At 51.0% G+C, this 27,410-nt stretch overlaps 1 protein-coding gene across 1 annotated transcript in view; it reads left to right on the top strand.

The window, feature by feature from the left end:
* Positions 1-866: 866 nt before the first annotated feature.
* ZNRF4 (zinc and ring finger 4) overlaps positions 867-27,410 on the top strand; it is a 65,895-nt gene continuing 39,351 nt past the window's right edge. Inside the window, 1 exon segment of the mRNA XM_032625456.1 lies at positions 867-977. Within this exon segment, the coding sequence (XP_032481347.1) occupies positions 867-977 (111 nt within the window).

Here is a 27,410-nt window from a genome sequence, read left to right as displayed (position 1 = left end):
TGCCAGGCGGCAGCTTTAATGATCCAGGCCTGACAGCTTCACCCCTTCAGCTGGGTCTCCTGAGCCTCCAGCCTTCTTGAGACCCAAGGGCCACCGCTGCCCTCAGTCTGGTGAGCACTCAGGACACGCTCATGGGCACACACACACCTGCAGCTGACACCGCACACCCCGTGGACCACAGCCGGTGCTTGTGGGTGGGATGTGTCTCCCCCCACCCCCCAGCTTCACACAGCAGCCCAGCCCTCTGCCTGCTGCCTGGGAACAATTATAGAGTCAGAGGGATGCCGGGGCCCAAGATGGGCCGGCCTCATGTTTAATTCATCTTGGGGCTAATTATAGCCAGGCTGGGGGAGGGGCGTGGTAACCTTGGCCTACCCTCCCCAGCCCTTCCTGCCAGCCAGGGTGACCGGGGAAGGGTGGGGGGACGGGGGCTTATGACCCGCTGTTGGCCCCAGCTCTAGGCAGCTGAGCCAGCCCTCCTGAACCTCCTGCTAGGGTGCATGCTTGGAGGAGGACGGAGGCGGCGCTCATGGCAGAAAGGCGGGCACAGGGCCTGGCAGGGCGGTGGGAAGAATGGGGATTCCAGCTCAGGGCAGCTGTGAGCAAGCATCAGGATGGTTCCTTCCCTCCCTCCTCCTTCAGTCCCACGGATCAGGATTGATACTACTATCTGGGTTGATACAGGCTGTTACATCACCTTGCAGGTGGACCCACCAAAGCCTAAGGTCCCAGGACAGAGCCGGCTGGTACCTAACGATAGGTAATAACCCACACTGAGATCATGTGACATTCCGCACTGTTTGTAGCATTCGGCCCTCCGTAAACGTTAGCCACATTCTTTGCCAGTGTCCTTGGGTGCTTACCATATGCCCGGAACAGTTCTGAGCAACTTGCACGATTGTCACCGGACGGAGATTAACGCCTCGCTCGCCTCCGATGCAAAACCTGAGGAGGCGCCCACAGATGCAGCCAAAGAGGTAAATACCATTTTAAGTCATATTTTAAAAATGTTTTTTATTGTGGTAGAAATCACATAATATAAAACATACTATTTTAACCCTATTTAACCGCACAGCTCAGGGGCACTAAGTACATTCACATTGTTGTGCAACTCTCACCATCCTCCACCTCCCGAGTTTTTCACTTTTCTAAACTGAAACTCTGTCCCCGTTAAACACTGTTCCCATTCTCCTCCCCCCCACACCCACCAATGTATTTTCTTTTTTTAAAAAAAACTAATTAATTTATTTTTATTTTTGGCTGTGTTGGGTCTTCCTTGCTGCGTGCGGGCTTTCTCTAGTTGCGGAGAGCGGGGGCTACTCTTCGTTGTGGTGCACAGGCTCTAGGCACTTGGGCTTCAGTAGTTGTGGCCCACGGGCTCTAGAGTGCAGTCTCAGTAGTTGTAGCGCGTGGGTTTAGTTGTTCCGCGGCATGTGGGATCTTCCCGGACCAGGGCTCGAACCCATGTACCCTGCATTGGCAGGCAGATTCTTAACCACTGCGCCACCAGGGAAGTCCTACCAATGTACTTTCTGACTGTGAATTTGACTATTCTACGTACCTTGTATAAGTGGAGTCAAATAGTATTTGCCTGCACCTACTGTATATTTGAATGCATTTCTAAGGTTGTCACATTTTAAAGAATCCAAACTGGGACTTCCCTGTGGTCCAGTGGTAAAGAATCCGCCTTACAATGCAGGGGACGTGGGTTCGATCCCTGGTCAGGGAACTAAGATCCCACATGCTGTGGAGCAACTAGGCCCATGTGCCACAACTACAGAGCCCACGTGCCCTGGAGCCTGTGCACCACAACTAGAGAAGAGAAAAGCCACAACTAGAGAGAAGCCCATGCGCCACAACAAAAGACCCCACATGCCTCAACGAAGGTCCCGCGTACTGCAACTAAGACCCGATGCAGCCAAAAATAAAATAAAATAAATAATAAATCTTAAAAAAAAAAAAAAGAATCCAAACCAATGTAAAAAATAATCCACATGGAAGAAGACGTCCAAATATTAAATACAGATGGATGGGGCCCTGCACTGTATGATCTGATCATCCTGACAGCCCCTAGGAGGTGGGGATTGTGATGGTCAATGCCTATTTTACAGATGGGGACACTGAAGCATGGAGAGGCCAGGCGGCATGCCCTTGTCCACTCTCCCGCTCCCCCACTTCATCCCCCTGTCCTGGCCCAGGTCGGGGCTTTGTTCTCCCCTCCCCAGCTTGGACACCTCCTTCCTGACACCCAGCCAATCCCCAACAACTTGTCTGAGCTACATGGCCCGAAATAGCTTTGGGTGTCAGTCGCTGGCAGGCTGCCCTGGGCCACATGCCCACAATCCTCCAAAAAAATCTCTTCCCGGTGGGTGGGAGACACCTGGGCTCCAGGGCTCAGCATCCGACCACCTGCTGCCCCCGCCTGTGCCACAGTGTCCCCATTTGTCCCCTGGGAGAGTGAAGCCTCTCACCCCTGGCTTCCCATCCAGCAAGGTTGGTGGTGAAACCAGGTCCCCCCACTGCTTGAGAAGCCACCATTCATGAAGCCTTCCTTGGGGGATAAGCACGACCCCCTCCACATTCCAGTTTAAATATATGTGCATTTCGACGAGGGGTTCAGCACTGGAATTCCAGAGCCAACTGGCCTGGATTCAAATCCTGGCTCCACCATGTGCATGCTGTGTAACCTTAGGCAGACCACTTAACCTCTCTGTAGTAACTGGCCCCATCTGCAAAAGGCAATCTAGGGGCTTCCCTGGTGGCGCAGTGGTTGACAGATCGCCTGCTGATGCAGGGGACGCGGGTTCGTGCCCCGGTCCGGGAGGATCCCACGTGCCACGGAGCGGCTGGGCCCGTGAGCCATGGCCGCTGAGCCTGCGTGTCCGGAACCTGTGCTCCGCAACGCGAGAGGCCACAACAGTGAGAGGCCCGCGTACCGCAAAAAAAAAAAAAAAAAAAAGGCAATCTACAAAATGCCTCTGGATTAAATACATAAAATGAATGCATGGAAAGCTTAGGGCAATGCCTGGCATACAGTAGGTGCTCAATGCGTTGCTGAAGGCACTGGGGCCAGGCGCTGAGCTTCAAGCTCCAGGCATCCCAGTCCCCGCAGTCATATGAGGGGGGACCCGTTTTAAACATGAGAAGCCAAGGTTGCAAGATAAGCCTGAGGTCGCGCCTCGCACCGCTGGCTCAGCGGGGATTTGAACCTGGGGCTCAGCTTCCAGAGCCCGCGCTGACCCCCTCACCCTCTAAGGCCCAGGGACGGGCAGAGGTGTCCCCGGGTCACACAGCGGCAGTGCGGGAGGGCAGGCAGGGCCCCTCCCGGCGGTGGCAGCGCCAGCGTCCTGGGCCGCGGCTGGGGGCGGGCAGCGCAGTCCGGGATCTGGGACCGAGCTCCCCGCTGCGGCGCTGTGCGTTTCCATGGCAGCCAGGCTGGAGCCGGCCAGAGCGATTAGGCGTCCAGAGGAGCGGCTGCTAAAAATAGCCCGCGCAGCACCGGGTTCATTAGCCGCTGGGCTTTTGGCTGCCAGGTACCCGCTCCCGGCTCTCCTTCCTGCTCGAGTCCGGGCGTAGAGAGGCTGCTGGGGGATGTGGTGGGGGAGGGGCGGCCGGTCCTGCATCCCCTCCGGCCTGGACCGGCCACCGGGCTTGGCCCCTCCTGGCCCTCCTCCCTGGGACCTTCGTCAAAGGCAAATCTGATTTCACTCCTCCCCTGCTCTAAATCCTTCCTTGGCTCCCCATTGCCCTTGGCCTGGAGTCCCCAGCCTTTCACCCCCATTGCCTCCCTGACTTTATCTCCCCCTGCTCTGGATGCTCCCAAGGGACTCAAACCCAGCACACCCCGACTCTGAGCCTTTGTTTCTGCTGTTTCCTTCATGTGGGTCACCCTGCCTTCCCCTGTTCATCTTTCAGATCTCAGCTTACACGTCACCTCCTCCAGGAAGCCTGAGGCTCCAGCCCAGCTCAGGGGCCTCTTCTGAGCTCCTCCATCACAGCTCTGACACTAACCTGTGAGTGCTGAGAGGGAGAGGATGAGCGTGTTTTGGTCTCGGTATCTGAAATAGGACCTGGCACGCAGCAGTTGCCCGGTAAGTGTTTGTGGAATAAATGGGGGAATGAGATTAGCCAGCTCTGATAGAGGCGTTTCCTGGGTGAACAACTCAGTGGGTTCCCACTGTCCTCTCTTCCCAGGCCAGAAGGTCAGTGGTCCATCCTCTCTCATTCTTCTGTTTCCTTTGGAAACATATCCAGGCTGTGTGACCCAGCCAGGTCACTCACACTCTCTGGTCTCCTTTTTCTTTCTTTCTTTTTTTTTTTTGCGGTACGAGGGCCTCTCACTGCTGTGGCGTCTTCCGCTGCAGAGCACAGGCTCCGGACGCACAGGCTCAGCGGCCATGGCTCATGGGCCCAGCCACTCCGCGGCATGTGGGATCTTCCCGGACCAGGGCACGAACCCATGTCCCCTGCATCGGCAGGCGGACTCCCAACTACTGAGCCACCAGGGAAGCCCCTGGTCTCCTTTTGCCTTACAAAATTGCCATACACATGGGACTTAGAGGTCAAAAGCTCTGGTGGCGTTGCCATAATTTGGAAGAGAGAGGGAGATAGAAGGGGAGGAGGATGTGGGGGAAGATAAGACATCCATGAAAATATCTTGGAATAAAACTAAGTCTATTGGAGAGCCAGTGGGCAGCCTCAGATGGGCAGGATTTCCAGAGCCAAGAAAGACAGTTTTCAGGCTGGCCACAAGGTGGCTCATTTGTTATGGCACAGCTTGGTTGTAGCAAGAGCAGTGAGGCCAAGAGCAGAGTCAGAGGGAAATCGGGAGGAGGAGGGGGAGTGAAGGGCAATTTGCAGCAGAGGAGTGTTAGCAGAGAAGAGAGGAAGTCTGGGGAATGCAATGTGGGTAGTGACAGTGCTCAAAACTTGCGATTATTTGAGACCTATGGAACCATGACTATGACTTAAAAGAGGAAGCCATGGCTTAAATGATGCCTGTCTGCACAGTCTGGGCATCAGCCCAGGTTGCAGTGGTGGCTCCACAATCACTAGGGATCCAGGCTTCTATTGGTGTTCTACCTCCTCAGCCAAACTTCCATCTTTTGGAACATAATGGCTGCTCTAGCCCCTGCCATCACAGCCACCTTCCAGATGAGGGCAGAGGGGGAAGGGGAGAAGGGGTAGAGGAGGGCCTATCCTTGTCTTCTGAGGTTACAACCTGGAAGTTACATGCATCATTTATGCTCACATCCTATTGTCCATCACATAATCAGATGGTCACATTGAGCTTCAAGGGCAGCTGGGAAATGTAGTCTTTACCTGGGCAGGTTCTATTTCTTTTTTTTTAATTTTTTTTTTATTTTGGGGGTAGGAGTTTATTAATTAATTAATTTATTTTTGCTGTGTTGGGTCTTTGTTTCTGTGCGAGGGCTTTCTCTAGTTGTGGCAAGCGGGGGGCCGCTCTTCATCACGGTGCGCGGGCCTCTCACTATCGCGGCCTCTCTTGTTGTGGAGCGCAGGCTCCAGATGCGCAGGCTCAGTAGTTGTGGCTCACGGGCCTAGTTGCTCCGTGGCATGTGGGATCCTCCCAGACCAGGGCTCGGACCTGTGTCCCCTGCATTAGCAGGCAGATTCTCAACCACTGTGCCACCAGGGAAGCCCTAGGTTCTATTTCTAAAGGAGAAAATAGAGCATGAAATTTGGGGACCAGCCCATAACCTCTTCCACCAAATGGGTTGGGAAGAAGGAGTGAACATTTGTCACTGTTGAGGCAACCCTAGCAGGGAGATGCCCTTTGGACAAGGAGACCTTCGGGACCCGCCCCCTTTCTCTCCCTGCCCTCGCCTCCTCCCTCTGTCCCCCTCACTTACTGTGCTCCAGACACACAGATATCGCTGTTCCTCCAACACGCCAGGCACAGTCCTGCCCCAGGGCCTTTGCACGTGCCGTTCCCTCTGCTTGGAATGCTCTTCCCCCAGGTCTCTCCCTCCCTCCCCCCCATTCAGATTTCTGCTTAAATCTCACCTTCTCAGAGGCTTTCCTTGAACACCTTGTTTAAAATTGCAACCTGCCCTCCCTCCTCAATTGTTGTTCCTTCCCAATACCTTCCCTGCCCTAATTTCCTTTCTAGCACTTAGCACTCTGTAAAGCCCTATAGACTTTACTGATTTATTTGCTCGTTGCCTGTCTCCCTCATTAGGCTTTGAGCTCAACCAGGGCAGAGATTTCTGCCTGTTTTGCTTGCAGCTGCATTCCTGGTGCCTAGGACAGTGCCTGGTGCTCATTCAGGGCTCAGGAAATATTTTGAATGACTACATTGAATAAATAAAGCAGGCACAATGATTCCCTCTTTTAGAGCTCTGGAAACTGAGGTCTCAAGGAGGAAAGGTGATTCACCCAAGGTCACAAGCTAGTGGGTGGCAAAATATGGTTGTGTCACCTGCCGAGTTTCCGTTTCCTCTCTATCTGACTGACCCTCTTTCTCCAACTTTCCCTTCCACCCGGAGAGTTATCTATAAATTTCAGTTCTGCTTATGTTTCCTGCAGCACATTTTCGTTGCTTGCAGCCAGGAGCCCAGGATGACCAGAGGGGCACCCCCATCATTCCAGGCACAGTGCCCGGTCCATTAGCAGCTGTGCCACGTTTAATTGCCCACACAAGTACAAAAATATTTGCAAATTAAAAATCACACATAAAATTCTCTCAGCCCCAAATTTAGAGGTGTGGAAAGACTGAGGCACAGGTCGGGGGAAGGGATGGTCCTCGTTACACAGCCAAGAGGCAGCAGAGGAGGGGTCCACCCTCTCTCTTCCTTTCCACTGTGAGATGAGGCTCACTGCCACCTGGGACAGTGCAAAGCTGGTCTTGGGATTGAATCCTGCCTTGCGCAGCCTTGGACCTCAGTTTTCTCTACTGGGACATGGGATCCTGATAACTATCCTGGCTATATCCCATTGTGCCCAGAGCCTGACATACAGAATGTGCTCCCACGAGGCAGGAAGTCGAGGGCATCAGTTAGCCGCCCCGGGCTGCAGGTCGCCCACCCCAGACCCCTTCCACCTTCCCCGCCTCGCTCCCTATTCCCTTGGCTGCCCCGTGCCAGGTTTCTGTTTAGTTTAATAATCTCCTGAAAGTTTAATTGTTGTTTTATTCATCCATGACCTTTCTCTCTCATCTGGAGACATATTATTGCTAATCTACAAATTTCAAGAACCAGATTTATTTGCAAAACCAATTACCTGCCTATGCAAATGACCTCGTTCGGCGCCTGCCTCCGTGGCCAGCTGGCTGGTCCGGGGAGAGGAAGAGCCGCTGTCCGCCCCGTTAGAGCCGCTGCTCAAACACTTGGATGGAAACTTATCTATAATTCCTCTGAGCAGGGCGACCCTCTCGGCCCCGGAGTTAATTAGAATCTCAGTAATGGAGGGAGGCTCTGAGCCCACATCTCTCAGCTCTGACCTCCTAAAGGGGCCTCTTGAAGTGGACGGAGCCTCTAATTGCCTTCCCATCTGGCCCTTCCAATGGGAATGATGCCTGTTCATTCATTCATTCATTCACAATCTCACATTGAGCGTCTGGGACTGTTCTAGGCTCTGGAAGCAGAGCAGGGAACAGGGAGCCCAGAAGGAAAGAAGTCCCCATCTTTATAAAGCTAACAGTTGGAGAGAGAGAAAACAGGCAAGATAAATATAAAAAATGAATAGCATGGCACACAGTATGGATCACAATGGAGGAGAAGCAAGCAGTGCCAGGGATGGGTGATCAGGGGTCATGGATCCCATTCTCTCTCCCTCCCTTCACTCCAGCCACAAAAACGGAGCTGATTCTTAAAATGCCAAACCTGGTCCTGCCTCAGGACCCTTGCACTTGCTATTCCTGCTGTCTGGAATGCTTTTGCCAAAACTCTTGGCCAGACTCACACTTCCCCACACAGTCTCGGCTCACATGTCACCTCCTCAGGGAAGCCTTCCCTGCCTACTCCAGAGATAAGGCATCTCCCCGCGACCATTTCTGTCCTCTTTCCCTGCTTTAGAATTCTTACTGCTTCCTGAAATTAGATTAGTCATTGGTGTGTTATTCTCTGTCTTACTCTCCTTTTTTTTTTTTTTTGGCTGCGCTGCATGGCATGAGGGATCTTAATTCCCCGACCAGGGATCAAACCTGTGCCCCTGCAGTGGAAGCGCGAGTCTTAACCACTGGACCGCCAGGGAAGTCCAAGTCTTACTTTAATATCAGCACCTTGAGGACAGAGGAACCGTGTCTGTTTTGTTCACAGCTGTATCCTCAGTACCCAGAACAGTGTTTGTGTACTCAATATATATTTGTTGAATGAATGAATGAATGAATGATGCAGGAGCAAGGAGGCCATGCTAATCATGGTGTAGAGGACACAATAACTTCTAGCTAGGGTCATCTTGACCTCAGCACTTTCCCATAGCCTGGTGCAGTGGCTGAAATGTACCCATTTCACAGATGAGACCGTGGAGGCTGCTAGATTAGGTGTGTGGCTTGGCCAGTGAGGGCTGGTGGGGCTGGGATCAGAAAGCAGCTATTGAAGGTCTCCCTCAGTGGTCCTCAGGGCCTCTGTGACTGTCCAATGCTAGGAAGGGACATAGCAGTTATTGGTGGAGCCTGGGCGGAAGGTGGGACTCCACGATCCCTGGACCTTAAGTTCTCAATCTGGGCAAAGTGGCTTTGGGATTCCACCACCCCTGGCTTCTCTCTCACCTCTCTGGCTGTGCCTTCTCATCTCCTTTGCCTTCCTGTCCCCTATTTTTTTTTAAATTTATTTTTGGCTGCGTTGGGTCTTTGTTGCTGCACACAGGCTTTCTCTAGTTGCGGCAAGTGGGGGCTACTCTTCATTGTGGTGCGCAAGCTTCTCATTGCGGTGGCTTCTTGTTGCAGAGCATGGACTCTAGGTGTGCGGGCTTCAGTAGTTGTGGCTCGTGGGCTCTAGAGCGCAGTCTCAGTAGTTGTGGCACATGGGCTTAGTTGCTCCGAGGCATGTGGGATCTTCCCAGACCAGGGATCGAACCCGTGTCCCCTGCATTGGCAGGCGGATTCTTAACCACTGCGCCACCAGGGAAGTCCCTGTCCCCTTTTTTTTTTTTTTTTTTTTTGCGGTACGCGGGCCTCTCACTGTTGTGGCCTCTCCCGTTGTGGAGCACAGGCTCCGGACGTGCAGGCTCAGCGGCCATGGCTCACGGGCCCAGCCGCTCCGCGGCATGTGGGATCTTCCCGGACCGGGGCATGAACCCGTGTCCCTGCATCAGCAGGCGGACTCTCAATCACTGCACCACCAAGGAAGCCCCTTGTCCCCTATTTTTATCTTTATTTTTTTAAAAAATGTTTAGCCGCACTGCTCAGCATGTGGGATCTTAGTTCCCCAACCAGGGATGGAAACAGCACCACTTACAGTGGAAGTGTGGAGTCTTAACCACTGGGCCGCCAGGGAAGTCCCATTTATGTCCCCTATTTTTTTTTAATAAGTTTCTTTCTTTAAAAAAAATTTTATTTATTTATTTTTTGGCTGTGTTGGGTCTGGTTGCGCACAGGCTTTCTCTAGTTGCAGCAAGCGGGGGGCTACTCTTCTTTGTCGTGCGCGGGCTTCTCATTGCGGTGGCTTCTCTTGTTGCAGAGCCCAGGTTCTAGGCGCGTGGGCTTCAGTAGTTGTGGCTCGCAGGTTCTAGAGCGTAGGCTCAGTAGTTGTGGCACACCTGCTTAGTTGCTCCATGGCATGTGGGATCTTCCCGGACCAGGGCTCAAACCTACGTCCCCTGCATTGGCAGGCGGATTCTTAACCACTGCACCACCAGGGAAGTCCCTCCTCACCCCTATTTTTTTTTTAATTAATTAATTTACTTTTGGCTGCATTGAGTCTTTGTTACTGCGCACGGGCTTTCTCTAGTTGCAGCAAGCAGTAGCTACTCTTCATTGCGGTGCGCGGGCTTCTCATTGTGGTGGCTTCTCTTGTTGCTGAGCACAGGCTCTAGGCGCACGGACTTCAGTAGTTGTGGCACATGGGCTCAGTAGTTGTGGCTCGCGGGCTCTAGAGCACAGGCTCAGTAGTTGTGGCGCACCCGCTTCGTTGCTCCATGGCATGTGAGATCTTCCCGGCAGGGCTCAAACCCCTGTCCCCTGCATTGGCAGGCGGATTTTTAACCACTGCGCAACCAGGGAAGTCCCTCCTGTCCCCTATTTTTGAATCCTGCCCATCTGCCCTGGACAAGCCCCAAGAGCCCTTTCTCTGCAGTCAGCAACTTCCCTCCAACCTGCTTCTCATCCAGTGTCCCTACTTCCTATCCAGGGTCAACTTCACGTGCCCTGCCCTTGAACCAGACACTGGACATCGGCCTCTCCATTGCTCATGCTGTTCCCTCTGCCCGTCACATTCTTCCCCCTGGAAGCCTTTCCATGGCCCCCCAACCTAATTAGTCTCATCCCCAGCCCCACACCCCTATCCTATATCCCAGGGCAGCCTGGGCATGGCTTCAGGAACTGTCACCATTTCCGTGATGGAGTGGTTTGTTCAACTGTCTGTTAACATTTCTCTTCCCAGCTAGACGCTAATCTCCCCAGTTCAGCAGGGGCCTTGGCTGTCATTTTTATCCCGGTGTCTCCAGGACCCAGCACAGAAAGGAAACCTCTGCAGGAGCTTAATAAGTGCTTGTTGAATGGTTGACCTGTGGGTTGGGTGTTGGGTGGGGGAATGGATGGCTGCATGGGTGAGTGGGTGAGTGGGGCATTTAGGTTTGGAGATGGGAGGATGGCTGGGTGGGTGGGTGGATAGAAGGATAGGTGCGTGGGTGGGGATGAGAAAATCTGTGGATGAATGAATGAACGGTAACGAACCTGGCTTAGATGGGGGTGGACTGCCCCTGGCAGTGGACCTGGGTGAAACCCCCCATCCCAGCCCGGCCAAGTGGCTCTGAGAATTCAGCAGGCTCTGTGTGTTGAGGGGGTACCTAGACACAGACCTCTAGCTCTTTCTGCAGGGCTCAGATTGTCTGGGGGGCCAGTGGTTTTGGGGGGGACCAGGCTTGCTCGTGAGATTTCATGGCCCCTCTCCAGCCTACACGGCTGCACTCCCACTGCCCAGAGCTAAGCTCGTCTGCCACAGCCCTGCCCCAGCTTCCCCCCTTCACCCCTGCACACTTGATTCAATCCTGGCCGCCCACCGGTTCAGTTATTCTGCTGCTGGGGCGGCTGGCAATTTTCTTCCGGGGCTGAGAAACTGCTTCGGTATCTGTGTATCTGGGTGATTCTGAGCAGCACGGGGACCCAGAGATGGAAACACAGAGACAAAAAAGAGAAAAGGAAGGCTTCCCTGGTGGCGCAGTGGTTGAGAGTCCGCCTGCCGATGCAGGGGACGCGAGTTCGTGCCCCGGTCCGGGAAGATCCCACATGCCGCGGAGCGGCTGGGCCCGTGAGCCACGGCCGCTGAGCCTGCGCGTCCGGAGCCCGTGCCCCACAACGGGAGAGGCCACAACACTGAGAGGCCCGCGTACCGCAAAAAACAAAACAAAACAAAACAAAACAAAAAGAGAAAAGGAGAGAGATGAATAGAGACAGACAAATTCTGTGTGTGAGAGAGAGAGAGTCGGTCTGGACCAACCTCACCCCCAGGGCTTTAGGGGAAGGCTTTCCAAGGATTCAAAACAGTGACCATCCTGCAAAGATTCCAGAATTTCTGCTCATGACCTCATGTCACTCCCCCATCCCTCAAAACACACACACACACACACACACACACACTAGGGCACAAAACTCAGCCCAGATTTTGCAGAGGACCTTGCTAATGACCAGAACAGCTCAGAGATGAAGTGGGAGCCTTGGGACGTAGTGAGCTCCTCATCCAGAGAGGAGTCCAAGCAGAGGCTGTGGGCTAGAAGTTCCTTTCAGAGCCCAGATGTGCTCCAGTTGCCCATTTATTCTTTATTGGGTCCTTTCATTTTTTCCTGAGCATTTGCTAGGTGCCGGGGGCTGGGCTGGAGGGAGCCGGGGGACAGAGGGAGGAGGTGAGGGCAGGTCGTGCAGGGCCTTGTGGCCCACGGGGAGGACTTGGGCTTTAACCCGAGGGAGGTGGGAGCCCTGGAGGGCTGTGGGCAGAGGGGGGACGTGACCTGACTCTGGTTTGTGTGGCTATGACGGAGTATGTTGCCTCTGTCTGGCTGTGTGACCTTGGACGGGTTCCCCCTTCTCTGTCTCCTTGAGCCCCTTCCTCTGCCTTAAGGTGATGGATGGGGCCGTTTTCAAGCACCTTCCTGGCCCCAACACCTTGGCCCCAACTTCCGAGCAGGCTCAGTCTTCCCTGATGACTCCAGCGCCCTGTATCACGGGTAATTATCTGTAAGCGCCAACCCTCCCGAGAGCTTCGCAGACAATAATGAAATCACCTAATCTTGTGATCGGAGACTTACCAGGGATGTCCTCACCAGCCAGCACCTCTCCCCAGGGAGGGATTCCCACGGCTCCCGCAAGGAAAAAAATCTTCCTTCTCATTTGGCCTCCCCCCCGCCCCCCTAGAAGCTTGAGCAAAATCAGCCACTCCCTGGAGAGGGATTGTGTGGGACTGTCTTATGCATTCGGGTTCCGTTGGAGTTTCTTATGTTCTGGCCATGCGTCCTCCTTACTGTGTGGTTCTGGGCAACTCCCCACCCTCTCTGGGTCTCAGTTTCTCTAAACTGGCTCCTGATACTTCTAAGCCTACCGTGAGGGGCTGCAGGGTAACAGACACAGGATGGGGTCACAAAGGTTTTGAGAGACAAAACCTTTACCTCTGCCCCCGACCCTGATTTTCAATTGTGGCCAAACATCCCTGACATAAAATTTACCATCTGAACCATGGTTAAGTGCACAGCTGAGTGGCTTTACATAATTCACATTGCTGTGCAGTCACCACCACCATCCATCCACCGAAATGTGTGGGGGGTTTTTTTTTGCGTTATGCGGGCCTCTCACTGTTGTGGCCTCTCCCGTTGAGGAGCGCAGGCTCCGGACGCGCAGGCTCAGTGGCAATGGCTCACAGGCCCAGCCGCTCCGCGGCATGTGAGATCCTCCCGGACCGGGGCACGAACCCGCGTCCCCTGCATCAGCAGATGGACTCTCAACCACTGTGCCACCAGGGAAGCCCTGTGTTTTTGTTTTGATCACCCCAAACAGAAACTCTGTATCCATTACTCTTGCTTTTTAATCTTAAAGTATCTTGGCGATCCTTCCATGGGAGTCCTCATTATTTTATACAGTTGCATAGGACTTCGTGGTGTGGAAGGATCATCGTTCCATCCTTTATTTACTTCTTTCACTGTTTCTAAGCTTTATACATGGGTCTAATTCTAGAGTTTCTGCCCTTGATCACCGAGCTATTCAGCTGAGAACTCTTGCTTTTTGGGGTGATATTAACTATATTTAGCTACAGGTATGGCTGTGGCATTGACCAATGAGAATGGACTTGCTGGGTCCAGGTCTCAGCAGTGCTGTCAGTGGCCAGATCTTGGAGGAGGTCCAGGGGACTTAGGGATGGGTCAGGGGAGTGGTCAGGAGATATCACCTATTTACCGAGTGTTTCTGGACAGTGACAAGTTCAAGGTCACAGCCAAGTTTGGAACACTGCTTGTGTTGTTCCCGGTCTGCCAGTGCTGGGGTCTGAGGCTTCCCGAAGCCAGTTCTGTCATCCTCCACCTCACATGGATTCTTCTTCGCCTTCTCTTTCTTCTTTAACGTAATAGACTTTATTTTTTTGGCTGCACCACATGGCATGCAGAATCTCAGTTCCCTGACCAGGGATCGAACCCGTGCCCCCTGCAGTGGAAACCCGGAGTCTCGACTACTGGACCACCAGGAAGTCCCTCTTCCTTCGTCTTGAGAGGGTCTGGGGTGTTGGAAAGAAAAGGCCAACAGATCCTTAGGGGACCTCTGTAGCAAGCGCCCCGGACTAGGATGGCAGGGAGGGGTCCCATTTAGGGCAGCCAAAGGGTCCTGAGAGCCCCTGGCCAGGCCCTGGTCCAGACTGCAAGCCTGGAAGAGCATCCCCTCCCTCCTGAGCGTCCCTGGGAAGGTGGATGGAAAAGGAGGGTATTGTGATGCCTGGTGAGGTGGAACTTCACATTTTTTAATCAGGAGAAGCTGCCAGCCACATTTCCTTTGTTGAGTCGAGACAGCTAAACTCTGTGAAGTAGAACTTCTTTATTTAGGGAGAGTCCATTGAATGGTTCCTCCTAGTTTTATTCGTATTTAAGTGGATGCCCATCGTCATGGGGGAATGGTGATGATGATGCTGTAGCAGATTGGATCTGTGAACCCAGCCCCCAATCTAATGGCTGAAAGCGCTAAGTATTTATTTTGGTTCACGAGTCTGCAGATTAGCCAGGTGATTCTTCTAATCTCAACCAGGCTCATTCCTGCCTCTGCACTCAACTTGGGGTTGCAGGCAGCTCTGCAAATCTTGGCTGGGTTCCCTCATTTGGGGGTCAGCTGGCCGTTGGATGGGACAACTGGGCTTTCTTCCATGGATTTCTTCCATGAAGAGCAGGGATGCTCTTCTGGCAGACCAGCCTGGGGTTATTTGCATGGCAGCTGGGCTCTAGGAGAGTGAGCAGAAGCCTGCAAGGCCTCTTGAACTTGGAAACAGACCCTGCTCCAGGTTCCAGTCAAACCTGGAGATGACTGTGGCCTCAGCTGACACCTTGATTGCAGCCTTGCAGGAAACCCTAGAGTACAGGGCCAGCTAAGCTGTGCCTGGACTCTTGACCCTCAGAAACAATAAAGGAGTGTTGGTTTAATCTGCTGCATTTGTGACAACTTGTTATGCAGCAATAGCTGACTGATACATACATCTCTCCTCAAACTCCTCGATGTGCAGAGTGGGCCAGTGGCAGTGAGGTGGAGCTCTTTTTTTTTTTTTTTTTTTTTTACTTTGACCATGCAGCTTGGCTTGCAGTATTTTAGTTCCCCGAGCAGGGATCGAACCCAGGTGCACAGCAGTGAAAGCACTGAGTCCTAACCGCTGGACCACCAGGGAATTCCTGAGGTGGAATTCTTGGGAGCGATGGGATTGATGTTCCTTTTCCTTCCCTTCTGTGGTTCACTCTGATGGGTTGAGGTGGCCCCGAGGGAGATGGAAAGGCAGAAAAGGATACTCAGTGGTGTCCCAGTGGGGACTTAGTTATAACGGAAGTGGGAGGGGGATTGGGGGAAGAAACTGGTTGGTTCTAATACAGAGTGTGATGGGGGCTGGAAGTCCTGCTTCATTCATTTCCCCTGTCCTGGTGTGTCTGGTGTGTCATTTCCCTGTCCAAGTGTCTAGCTTGGTGATTGAGGCCTGAACGGATTCATGAGTGTAAGCCATTCGGCTCTAACCTTGGGGACCCAAGTTGGGGTTCCACTGGGGTCCGTGCAAGGATCTGTCTGGCTTAGGACACGCAAGGGAAAAACAGACAAGGCTGTGCAAGACCGTTGTTCAACAGTGACACCTTATGGCAGTCACAGAAGTAACAGCGGGAATGGCCCCATCCATCCAGTCCCCTGCTCCTCTGTCTAATGTTTGAGAGAGAGAGTCCCTTTGGACTGATAAGGGGCTCGAGGGTCTTGGAAAATTTGAGGGAAATGTAAAGGTGCAGTCAGTGGGAACATAGAGATTCATGGGAAGAATGAAGGAAAACTGGCTTCAGTTAGACCATTTTTGGCTTTTTAGCGTCTTCTGCATCCTTTCTTCTTCTGGAACAGCGCCTTGGATTTTCCTGGGGGGGGGGGGCCTCCCCTGTCTTGCTTTTGGTTCATGAAGTTCAGGCAAGGCTCCATGGAGGGAGGCTGCGACCCAGTGCAGCAGCCCCATGGATATCCTCTTGGGCTCACATCATGCAAAGCCTACTTCCTGTGAACATCTGAAACCGTTTCTCTGAAGGTATTTTTTAAGACTGTTGGATCTCACTTAGCCACAGGCAGGCCAAGCCAGAAGACAGGAGAGTTATTGCAGCCCTCAGCCTTTACAGATGGGAAGTTGGTGGATAAATACTGCAGCTCCCTTTTGCTTCTGTTGAGAAAACTCCAAGGCATGCTCTACACAGTGTCCTGGAGGCCCCCAGTGGGTCACAGTAGCCTACACAGTAATCCCCCCATCCTTGCCTCAGGGTCTCTTTCTGGGGGAGCCCAATCAAAAAACACCCAGGGCTGGCCAATCAGGATTCTGAACCTCTGGCTTCAGTGATTGGCTCAGGGCCACCCACCATGACCCAAGTTAGCCCAATCAGAGTGAGCTCCTGAACAATTAGCTGGATTTAGGGGGACAAATGATACTCTTTTCCTCAGGGGTTGCTGAGCTTATAGGAACCTGGTCTTCTTAGGAGCTCTCTGGTCTCCATGTGGGAAGCACCTCCGTGTGAGTGGAACTAACAGAGAGGAAAGCAGATGATCTTGTCATGATTTGAGCACCTGGATCAAACTGTGCCTGAAGCTATATATTTTGTTATATATTGGCTGTTGCTTAAGCCAATCCAAATCAAGTGTGTGTTTGTTTTGTTTTGTCATTTTCAGACCAAAGAGCCCTAACTATTGGAGACATGGGCAGTGTATGAGTTTTCTGGGGCCGCCATAACAAAGTAGCAGAGACTGGGGGACTTCAACAACAGAAATTTATTTTCTCACACTCCTGGAGGCTGGAGACAAGTCTGAGACAAGGTGTTGGCAGGATTGGTTTCTTCTCCTTGGCTTGCAGACGGCTGTCTTCTCCCCATGTCCTTACATGCTCTCCCTCTGTGTGTGTGTCTGTGTCCTAATCTCTTCTTATAAGGACACCAGTCATATTGGATTAAGGGCTGCCCTAATGACCTCATTTTAACTTAATTACCTGTTTAAAGACCCTGTCTCCAAATACAGTCACATTCTGAGGTCCTGGGGGCAACTGCAGAACTGCTTTGGCTGGAGCCAGATTGCCTGGGTTCAAATCCCAGCCCTGGAACTTGCCTGTCCTGTGGCTCTGGGAGAGTTAGTAACCCTCTCTGTGCCTTGGTTTCCCCTATGAGCACCCATGTGTTTATCTTCTTCCTCCACCTCAGGTGCCTGAATCACTGCCGAGTCCCAGGCACCCCAGTGGGGGGATGAGGGAAGCCTGATGGGCTCTGCTTTGGAGGTTAGGTCTTTAGACCCACTCTGACATGCTGCTGGGCTCATCGCCCTAAAAATCGTAGCTGGACTGATGCTCTCACCATCCTGCTGGAGAACTTTCTAAGGCTCCCTATTACCTGTAGCAAAGTCCCAACTCTTTCGTCCACCCACCAGATCTTCCCTCTCCCTTCTGCCAGTCCCTCCAAATTCTCCTCATATTTTAAGGCCCAAATCAAATGTTGCCCCTTCCAGGAAGCCTTCCCAGACTACCTTGAAATCTCCTCTGGCCTCACACAGGATTTATCTACTGTCAATATCCAAAGTGCTTGTCATAGTTAACATAACCCTCACGTCAGTCCTACAGTGTAGATTCTTTTTCTCAAACCCATTTTGCAGACAAGGAAACTGAGGCTAGCAAGATGAATTAGCTGGCCCAGCATTAGAGGAGGAGCTGAAGTGGGGACCTGGTCCGCGGACCCCATGACTTGTGCCCCTACCCTCTACTCTCTCTCCGACTGGTGAATCCTGCCTCTGAGCGTTTCCATGATGGGGGGCTGCCCTTCCTTCCCTGGGTGGTCTTGGAATGATGCCTCCCCCAGGATGCAGGAAGCTGGGCAGAGACCGGGAGAGGGAGAGACAGAGGGCGCCAGGGTGGAGGTAGGATGGTAGCAGCCAGCGAGAGGGATGGGGGGAGATTGATCATCCCCAGAGCCGTGGGCCTCCGTGGCCACGTGGCTGGTGGCTTTTGCGGAGACATGTCAACGTTGCAGACTCAGCACTTGGCTTGCTTCCCCCCTGACTGCTGCTGCCCCAGCCTCTGCCAGAAAGAGAAAGGGCTTAGTGAGCCCCTGGTGCTGCCAGAAAACCCTAGCTGGGTCCTTTGTGGCCTCTGTTAGGCAATAGCTTTCTCCCCAGAGGCGGGGACGACAGTGGTCTGTAGCCAGGAGGACTTGGGCACGTTCTGGCTTTGCCACCCACTGGGTGACCTTGGAGTGCCCTTCAATCTCCCTGTGCCTCTGTGCTCACCTTTGTAACTCCCTTCTCTAGAGGGTCAGCGTGAACCCTGTAGGCTGGTGCAGGCATAGCAGGCACTCACGGAATGATAGCCCTAATAATAGCAATGACAGACCACAGCTGCGGTTACAAACAGCATCGTTGAAGGAGGCACGGGCTTTGCAATCACTCACACCTGGGTTCAAGTTCCAGTTTTTGGAATTTAGGAGCCTTAAGGGGACCATGGGCAAGCTGTTCAATCTCCGGGGGCCTCAATGTTCTGATCTGGGCAATGGGTACCGTGGTGTTTTCTCCTTCATGGAGGCTGTGAAGAGAATTGGGGAGGCCCAGGAGGGTGAAATTTGTAATTGCCACAGCTCAGCAAATCCCTGTTACATGGCAAAGAGGAATTAAGGTTGTCGATGGCATGAAGGTTGCTGGTCTTCCTTTAAGAGACTTTAAGAGAGAGAGGGTCCAGGTGGGCCCAATGTAAGCCTTAAATATGGAAGAGGGAGGCAGGAAAGGGAGAAGCAGAGAGAGGCAGTGTGAGAAGGACTTGACCTGCCATTGCTGGCTGTGAAGGTGGCGTAAGGGGCCAGGAGTCAGGGAATGCAGGGAGCCTCTTGAAGCTGGAAAACGCAAGACGTGGGTTCTCCCTTCTAGCAGGAATCAGCCCTGGCGACACCTTGATTTTAGCCCAGTGAGACCCGCGTGAGACTTCTGACCTACAGAACTGTAAGATAATACATTTGTGTTCTTTTACTGTGTTTCATTAAGTTTGTGGTAACTGGGTAAATTACAGCAGCCAGAGAAAACTAATACAGGTGGTCACTGGCATTGGCAGAGGTAAAGGGTCAGGGGTATGTCCATTGTTCCCTGCCTCCTAACTTCCATCCTCCTGTTCTTCCTCACACAGGTTGCTAGATTTTGGGAGAGGTGGAATGGCACTCTGTTAAAGACTCCATTTCCCAGATTCCCTCGCAGCTAGCTAGCTAGGTGTGGCCATGTGACTGAGTCCTGGCCAATGAGACTTGGGGAGGGGTTTCTTGGAAGGCTCTGTATAGGAGACAGTCCGCTGGAGAAAGCCTCCTTTGTCCTTCCACGCTTCTTCCTTCCTGCTGCTGGAACAAGGGTGTGATGGTTGGTGCTTTGGCAAGCATTTTGGACCATGAGGAGCAACATGGTAGATATCCTGAGGAAGACACAGGACTCTGTTCTTAAATAACTGAATCTTCCTTGGATGAAGAAGTCATCCATTTATTTAACAAGCGTTTAATGAGCACCCTCTGTGTGCCATGGGGAACGTGTGAACAAAACAGATAAAAATTCCTGTCCTTGGGGAGCTGACATTTGGAGGAAGAGAGAGCAGAAAATGGACAAATACATATTCTCAGGAAATGATTAGTACTAGGGAGAAAAATAAAGGAGGGTATTCAAAGCGAGCACAGGAATTGATCAGTGAAGGCTTTTGGAAGAGGTACCTTTTGAGTAAAGATCTTAATGATTCATGGATAAGATGAAAAATGGTTCCTAATGTTGGACTAAGTTAAGTTGGCTTTTCCTGTTACTTGCAGCCAAAAGCATGGACACCACTGTTATTTCTTTGAGTTCTCGCCGTATCCGCGGGGTGGGAAAGTCCTATGATGATCCTGTTTTACAGATTAGGAGATTGAGGCTGGGAGGGGGAGGTGATACACCCAAGATCACATGGCAAATAAGAGGGAGAGCCAGGATTTGAACCCTGAGGTGGGGTGGGTAGCTGGGAGCCGTGGAAGGTCTGAAGCTGGGATTAATGCATTGAGATCAGGTAGGAGTAGGAAGATGTATGAAGAGACATATCCAACCTCCACACCTTTGCTTCTGCAGTCTCCCCTGCCTGGGATGCCTTCTCTTTCCAATCCCAGCAGCAGGCACACCTCCTCCAGGAAGTCCCCCTGGCCCTCACTGTCCCCGTGGCCCCATCATGCCCTGCAGCTGAGAGCTTAGAGGGTTTGGGGACAGTCTCAGGTCCCTTCCCCTTTCCCAGCTGCTGTGCCATCATGTTTATTCATCCCTCTGGAAAAAGATGATTACATTCCAGCCTGACCTTCTCCCTGTCGGTGGGGCCATCACCATGTCTGTCACACGGCTCAGAGGGGGAAAAATTATTTTATCTTTAATGATACTTAAAACTGCTCAACAGGGCTGTCATGGAGACTGGGCACTGGCAGCTGCCGGCCCCTGAGCTCTGGATCCTGCAATCCTCTGGCTCCTGCTTTGCTCTCTCCTCCCCTTACAGAAACTGCTAGAACCTGTTGATTTGCAGACTTAATTCCCACCCTCTGGGTCCACCCCATCTCCAAATGGGGTGCACCCCTCTCTCTGTCACTGTCTTTCTTTGTCTCTCTGCCTTGACTCTTTCTGACTTTCTGTCTCTGACTCCCTCTGTTGCTATCTCTCTCTTTGTCTCTCTGTCTCTTTCTGTCTTTATTAGTACATGGGGAGACCCAAGTTACCCCTCCTGTGTACTGGGTGCTCATCCAGTGTGGTCACCCACAAATCACTTTCTCCTTCCCAGCACCCGATGATGGAGACCCCATGATCACGCCCATTTTCCTGTGCTGGAGACTGATGCCCAGAGAGACCAAGCTCTTTTCAAGGTCACACAGCAATAACAAGGCAGACCTGCTACCAGGATAATCTATCACTGCATAGAAAGAAAATCTGTTGTCCCTTCCCTCTGAAAGCAATGTGGGATCTCGGAAGCTTTGCAAGGCTCAGACCTCAGGGTTGGGTTTGAATCTTTTTTTTTTTTTTGCTGTACGCGGGCCCCTCACTGCTGTGGCCTCTCCCTTTGCGGAGCACAGGCTCCCGACGCGCAGGCTCAGCGGCCATGGCTCACGGGCCCAGCTGCTCCGCGGCATGTGGGATCTTCCCAGACCGGGGCACGAACCCGTGTCCCCTGCATCGACAGGCGGACTCTCAACCACTGCGCCACCAGGGAAGCCCTGGGTTTGAATCTTAAGTCAGCCACCACGTGATCTCGGGCAGACACTGAATATCCTCTTGCCTCAAAATCTCCTCATCAGGTGAATGGGCCCATATTTTTTTCCTTTTTTTAAATTGAAGTATAGTTGATTTACAATGTTGTGTTAGTTTCTGGTGTACAAAAAAGTGATTTATTTATATATATATATATATATACTTTTTCATATTCTTTTCCATTATTGTTTATTACAGGATATTGAATATAGCTTGCTGTGCTATACAGTAGGACCTTGTTGTTTATCTACTTTATATATAGTAGTGTGTATATGTTAATCCCATACTCCTAATTTATCCCTCCCCCCCCCTTTCCCCTTTGGTAACCATACGTTTGTCTTCTATGTCTGTGAGTCTATTTCTGTTTGGTAAACAAGTTCATTTATATCATTTTTTTAGATTCCACATGGAAGTGACATCATATGGTATTTGTCTCTCTCTGGCTTCCTTCACTCAGTATGACCATCTCCAGGTCCATCCATGTTGCTGCAAATGGCATTATTTCATTCTTTTCTATGGCTGAGTAGTACTCCATTGTATACATGCACCCCATCTTCTTTATCCATTCCTCTGTGGACATTTAGGGTGCTTCCATGTCTTGGCTGTTGTGAACAGTGCTGCTATGAACACTGGGGTGCACGTATCTTTTCGACCCTGTGGGGATCTTGAGAGTTGGGGTCTTGAATGTCACCATAGGTTTGTCAGATAAAATACAAAACTCCCAGTTAAGCTGGAATTGCAGATGACACTTATACTAATACTCTAGTATAAGTATATCCCAACTCTGGTATGGGATATACTTATGCTAAAATTCACTTGCTGTTGGTCTGAAACTCAGATTTCACTGGGCCTCTTGTCTTTTTACTGGCCGAATGTGGCAGTCTTAGCATAGGGCTCTGGAGGAAGAGAAGGTTCTGGACATTGTGGGGCAGATTCATTTACATACACAGTGCCAGGCTCTCATGGCCACCGTATATACTACTGAGGAAGTCTCCGAACACAGAACACGCTGAGAGATTTGTGGGCAATGTGGCACACGTCCCTTTGCTGGAGCCAGGGCCCGCCTTGGTCATTTGGAAATGGTGGCCGTCCATCGGGGCTTGAATATCTCAGGCAAAGCTGAGCAGAAACCCCAAACTTCAAGAGGTGGCAAGGAACGCAGTCAGACTCAGGCCACCATCTCCCCGTTCCATCCTCCTACCGGACCCGCCAGCCATCCTATCACGGCCCATCCCCAAGGCCGGTGGCCCTCCACTCAAGGTGTCAATATCTCCCATTCTAAACTTCGCCCCAGAAATCAATTAGGGCCCTGGACAAGTTGATTATAAATCAGCTGTATTCATCATTGTTATGTCTTTAATAAATCAAAGCTGCACAAGTCGCCAGCACAATGGAGCTGTCCTCCGGGGGTCGTCGATCACCCCGGGGGGAGCACAGGCCCGCGTTCACATTCTCTCATCCTCCACCCAATCCGGAGAGGCTGCCGGCCGGCCAGGGAGTTCCATTACGGAAGTGCTTAAGCAGCGTTTTAAATAACAAAAAGGGATATCATGTAATATTTTTGCCACCTGGAGATCAATACGCCGTCCTTCAGATGGCATGACGGATTGTCTTGGCGAGCTTCTCCGAGTTAATCCAATTTCCCTGGGTCTGGAAGGGACTGGGCGGGCTGGGTAAGGCCTCCCGCCTGCGAGACAGAGCCCAGCCTGGAATGTGCGGTCTCCCACCCCGCCTGTAAGCGCTGCGGGAACATATAGAGAGCAGTGGGGGAGGCGGGCAAGGAGCCAGTTCTGCAAGGCAGTGGTTCCAACCAGAGATGATTCTGCCCAGCCAGGGGACACTGGGCAGTGTCTGGGGACATTGGTGGAGGTCACACTGGGGGCTGCACCTGGCATTGAGTGGGTGGGGGCCAGGGAGGGTGCTCCACACCCCATAGTGTGCTGGATGGCCCTCTACAGAGAATGACCAGGACCCGCCGCCTTCCCCATCTTCACTTCCGAGCTCTGTGTCCTTGTTATTCTAAAGCTCGGAGGGACCAGGCCTGCTGTGGCAGCACAGAGACCCGGGTTCAAGTTCTGGGTCTGTGGCTGACAGTGTAATAGTCCAGGGAAAAGTCGTTCCATTTAGTTTCTGCCACCATCACATGGGCCTCTGGGTCCCTCACCTGCCTCCCCGCAGGGCTGTACAGATCCTGGAGCCAGTGATTCGATCCAGCCAGCATATATTGAGCACTTACTGTATACCAAGCACCGTTGTAGGTATTGGGGATCCAGCCACCAAGATGGAGAAAACGCCTGCCCCCAGGTGATTTAAATTCTAGTTGGGGAAGAGAAAGAATTAATAAAGAGTTAATAAATAAAGAAGGCAGTTTCAGAGGTTGGTTTCTCCAGAGAAACAGAACCAATAGGATGTCTATACATCTAGAAAGAGATTTACTATAAGCATTTGGCTCACGTGATTCTGGAAACTAGAAGTCATATGATTGGCTGTCCATAAACTGGAGACCCAGTCCAAGGGCAGGAGAAGATGGATGTCCGGCTCATGCAGTCAGGCAGAGAGAGTGGATTCTCCCTTCTTCCACCTTTTTGTTCTATTCAGGCCCTCCACGGATTGGATGAGGTCCACCCACACACACTGGGGAGGACCATCTGCTGTACGCAGTCTACAGATTCAAATGCTTCTCTCTTCCGAAAACATTCTCACAGACACACCCAGAAATAACGTTTAACCAAAGATCTGGGCACCGCCCCCGCCCCACCCCAGTCAAACTGACACCTAAAATTAACCATAGGGGGCTTCAGTGAGGAGGCGACATTGGAGTAGGCGCTCTCTGGTGGCTGCTGCAGGAAGGACAGGCTGTGGGTGGCGAGGGTGGGAGCCCAGGAACCAGGGAGGAGGCAACTACCCTGGTCCAGGCAGCTGAAGATGGGGTGAACCAGGTGGAGGCAGAGGAGGAGAGAGGTTCTGCATGGGTTTTGAAGGCAGAGGGGACAGGATTTACTGAAAGACTAGATGTTAGACCAAAAAAAAAAAGAAGACCTTAAGGATATAAGGTGAGACCACATATGGAAGCCAGGAGGCCTGTGGCAGTGCCCCTCTCAGGCCCTCAGCCTTCCAATTTCTAAAATCAGGCTGATATAACCTGTCTCACAAATTTGTTTTATTCTTTCCCATTATGGTTTAATCCCAGGATATTGAATATAGTTCCCTGTGCTATATAGTAGGACCTTGTTGTTTATCCTTTCAATATATAATAGTTTGCATCTGCTAATCCCAAACTCCTAATCCTTCCCTCCCCCACCTCCCCTCCTCCCCGGCAAACACAAGCCTGTTCTCTATGTCTGTGAGTCTGTTTCTGTTTTGTAGGTAAGTTGATTTGTGTCATATTTTAGATTCCACATATAAGCGATATGACATGGTATTTGTCTTTCTCTTTCTGACTTACTTTGCTTAGTATGATAATCTCTAGGTCCATCTATGTTGCCGCAAATGGCATTATTTCATTCTTTTTTATGGCTGAGTAGTATTCCGTTGTATTTGTATACATCTTCTTATTCATTCATCTGTTGATGGACATTTAGATTGCTTCCGTGTCTTTGCTATTGTAAACAGTGCTGCTGTGAACATAAGGGTACATGTATCTTTTCGAATTAGTTTTATCTGGGTATATGCCCAGGAGTGGGATTGCTGGATCATATGGCAACTCTATTTTTAGTTTTTTAAGGAACCTCCGTACTGTTCTCCATAGTGGCTGCACCAGTTTACATTCCCACCAACAGTGTAGGTGGGTTCCCTTTTCTCCACACCTTCTCCAGCATTTATTATTTGTAGACTTTTTAACGATGGCCATTCTGACCGGTGTGAGGTGGTACCTCATTGTAGTTTTGATTTGCATTTCTCTAGTAATTAGTGATGTTGAGCATCTCTTCATGTGCCTCTTGGCCATCTGTATGTCATCTTTGGAGAAATGTCTATTTAGGTCTTCTGCCCATTTTTTGATTGGGTTGGTTCTTTTTGTTATTGAGTTGTATGTGCTATTTGTATATTTTAGAAATTAATCCCTTGTCGGTCACATCATTTGCAAATATTTTCTCCCAGTCTGTAAGTTGTCTTTTCATTTTGTTTGCAGTTTCCTTTGCTGTGTCTCACACATTTAGAATCAACAACCATGAAGGGCCCAGCTCCATGAGCCCATGCCTTGTAAACCTCAATACTGAGGTCTCCCTGACTTCTTGGGGTTTTTTTCTTTTTCCTTTTCTCGTTTCCTTTTTTTGGCCGCACCACATGTGGGATCTTAGTTCCCCAGGATCGAACCTGCGCCACTTGCAGTGGAAGCACCAAGTCCCAACCACTGGACCGTCTGGGAAGTCCCTCCCTCACTTCTAGAGGATCACATACACAGTTTCAAGTTTCACAGTTTCACCCCACTGCAAACCAGGGCGGGGATGCATGTGTAGTTGGAGGATAGAAGTGTATGCATGTGCCTGTGTGAGAGAGAAAGAGAGAGACCTCTTCTGGTGAAAGGTGACACTGCAACCTTGCTCTCTTAGACACCATGCCAAGATAAAGCCGAGAGGAGAAAAAGGTGAAATCTAGAAGTTCCTTACGTAAGGAATAGACCAATTTGATTTTCTGGGCTCTGGGCATCTATGGGGAGGGTTGGAGTTGGGAGAATCCTAGGTAACAGGCAGTCAGGAAGAGAAGTGAAAGGCAGAAGCCTGGTGTATTTGTTTCCTGGGACTGTTGTAGCGAAGTATCACGAAAAAGCAGAAATGTATTCTCTCGCAGTTCTGGAGGCTAGAAGTCCAGAATCTAGGTGTCGGCAGGGCCATGCTCCTTCTGAATCTTCGAGAGGAGGATCCTTTCTTACTTCTTCCAGCCTCTGGTGGCCCCAGGCCTTCCTTGGCTTGGGCTGGCAAATCTCCCCCCCATCTCTATCTGTCTTCACGTGGCCGCCTTCCCCCTGGGCCTGTGTCCTCACATGGTGCTGTCCACTCTGTGTGTGGATCTGGGTCTAAATTTCCCTCTTCTTATAAGGACACTAGTCATATTTGGGTCTGACCGCTCTAGTGACCTCATCTTTTTTCGTTTGTTTTCTTTTTGGATTTTGACTTTAAGGTGTTTCTGCTATATAGATGTTTTTAGAATTCATACGGTGAAACATCAGTATTTTTTTTATGGTTTCCAGATTTTACCTCATTTCGTGAGGCTTTCGTCAATCCCAAATAAAGTGAACAATTTTCCATTCTTATTTTTTGTTTGTTTGTTTCCTGTCTCTCCTTTTTTAACTTATTTTTTTATTTAAGTTTTTAAAAATTTTTTTATCAGAATATAGTTGCTTTTCAATATCGTGTTAGTTTATACTGTACAGAAAAGTGAATCAGCTATATGTATACATATATCTGGATTTCTTTCTCATTTAGCCATCACAGAGCACTGAGTAGAGTTGCCTGCACTACACAGTAGGTTCTCATTAGTTAACTATTTTATACATGGTATCAACAGCGTATGTATGTCAATCCCAATCTCCCACTTCATCCCACCCACCCACCCCTTTTCCACTTGGTTTTCATCCATTTGTTCTCTACATCTGTCTCTATTTCTGCTTTGTAGATAAGATCGTCTATACCAATTTTTTCAGATTCCACATATATGTGTTAATATATGATATTTGTTTTTCTCTTTCTGACTTACTTCACTCTGTATGACAGTCTCTAGGTCCATCCATGTCTCTACAAATGACCCAATTTTGTTCCTTTTTATGACTGAGTAATATTCCATTGTATATGTGTACCATATCTTCTTTATCCATTCCTCTGTTGATGGACATTTAGGTTGCTTCCATGTCCTGGTGCAATGAACATTACTGCTGCAATGAACGTTGGGGTGCATTTCTCTCTTTTTTTTTCATACGTTTATTTATTTTATTTATTTATTTTTGGCTGCATTGGATCTTCGTTCCTGTGCACGGGCTTTCTCTAGCTGCGGTGAGTGGGGGCTACTCTTCGTTGTGGTGTGCGGGCTTCTCGTTGTGGTGGCTTCTCTTGTTGTGGAACACGGGCTCTAGGTGCATGGACTTCAGTAGTTGTGGCTCGTGGGCTCAGTAGTTGTGGCTCACGGGCTCTAGAGCACAGGCTCAGTAGCTGTGGTGCGTGGGCTTCATTGCTCTGCAGCATGTGGGATCTTCCCGGACCAGGGCTCGAACCTGTGTGCCCTGCGTTGGCAGACAGGTTCTTAACCACTGTGCCACCAGGGAAGCCCACATGTCTCGTTTTGAATTATGGTTTTCTCT

This window comes from Phocoena sinus, chromosome 3 (assembly GCF_008692025.1).
Source record: "Phocoena sinus isolate mPhoSin1 chromosome 3, mPhoSin1.pri, whole genome shotgun sequence".
Lineage (NCBI taxonomy): Eukaryota > Metazoa > Chordata > Mammalia > Artiodactyla > Phocoenidae > Phocoena > Phocoena sinus.
This window is presented reverse-complemented; position numbering and strand designations above follow the sequence as displayed.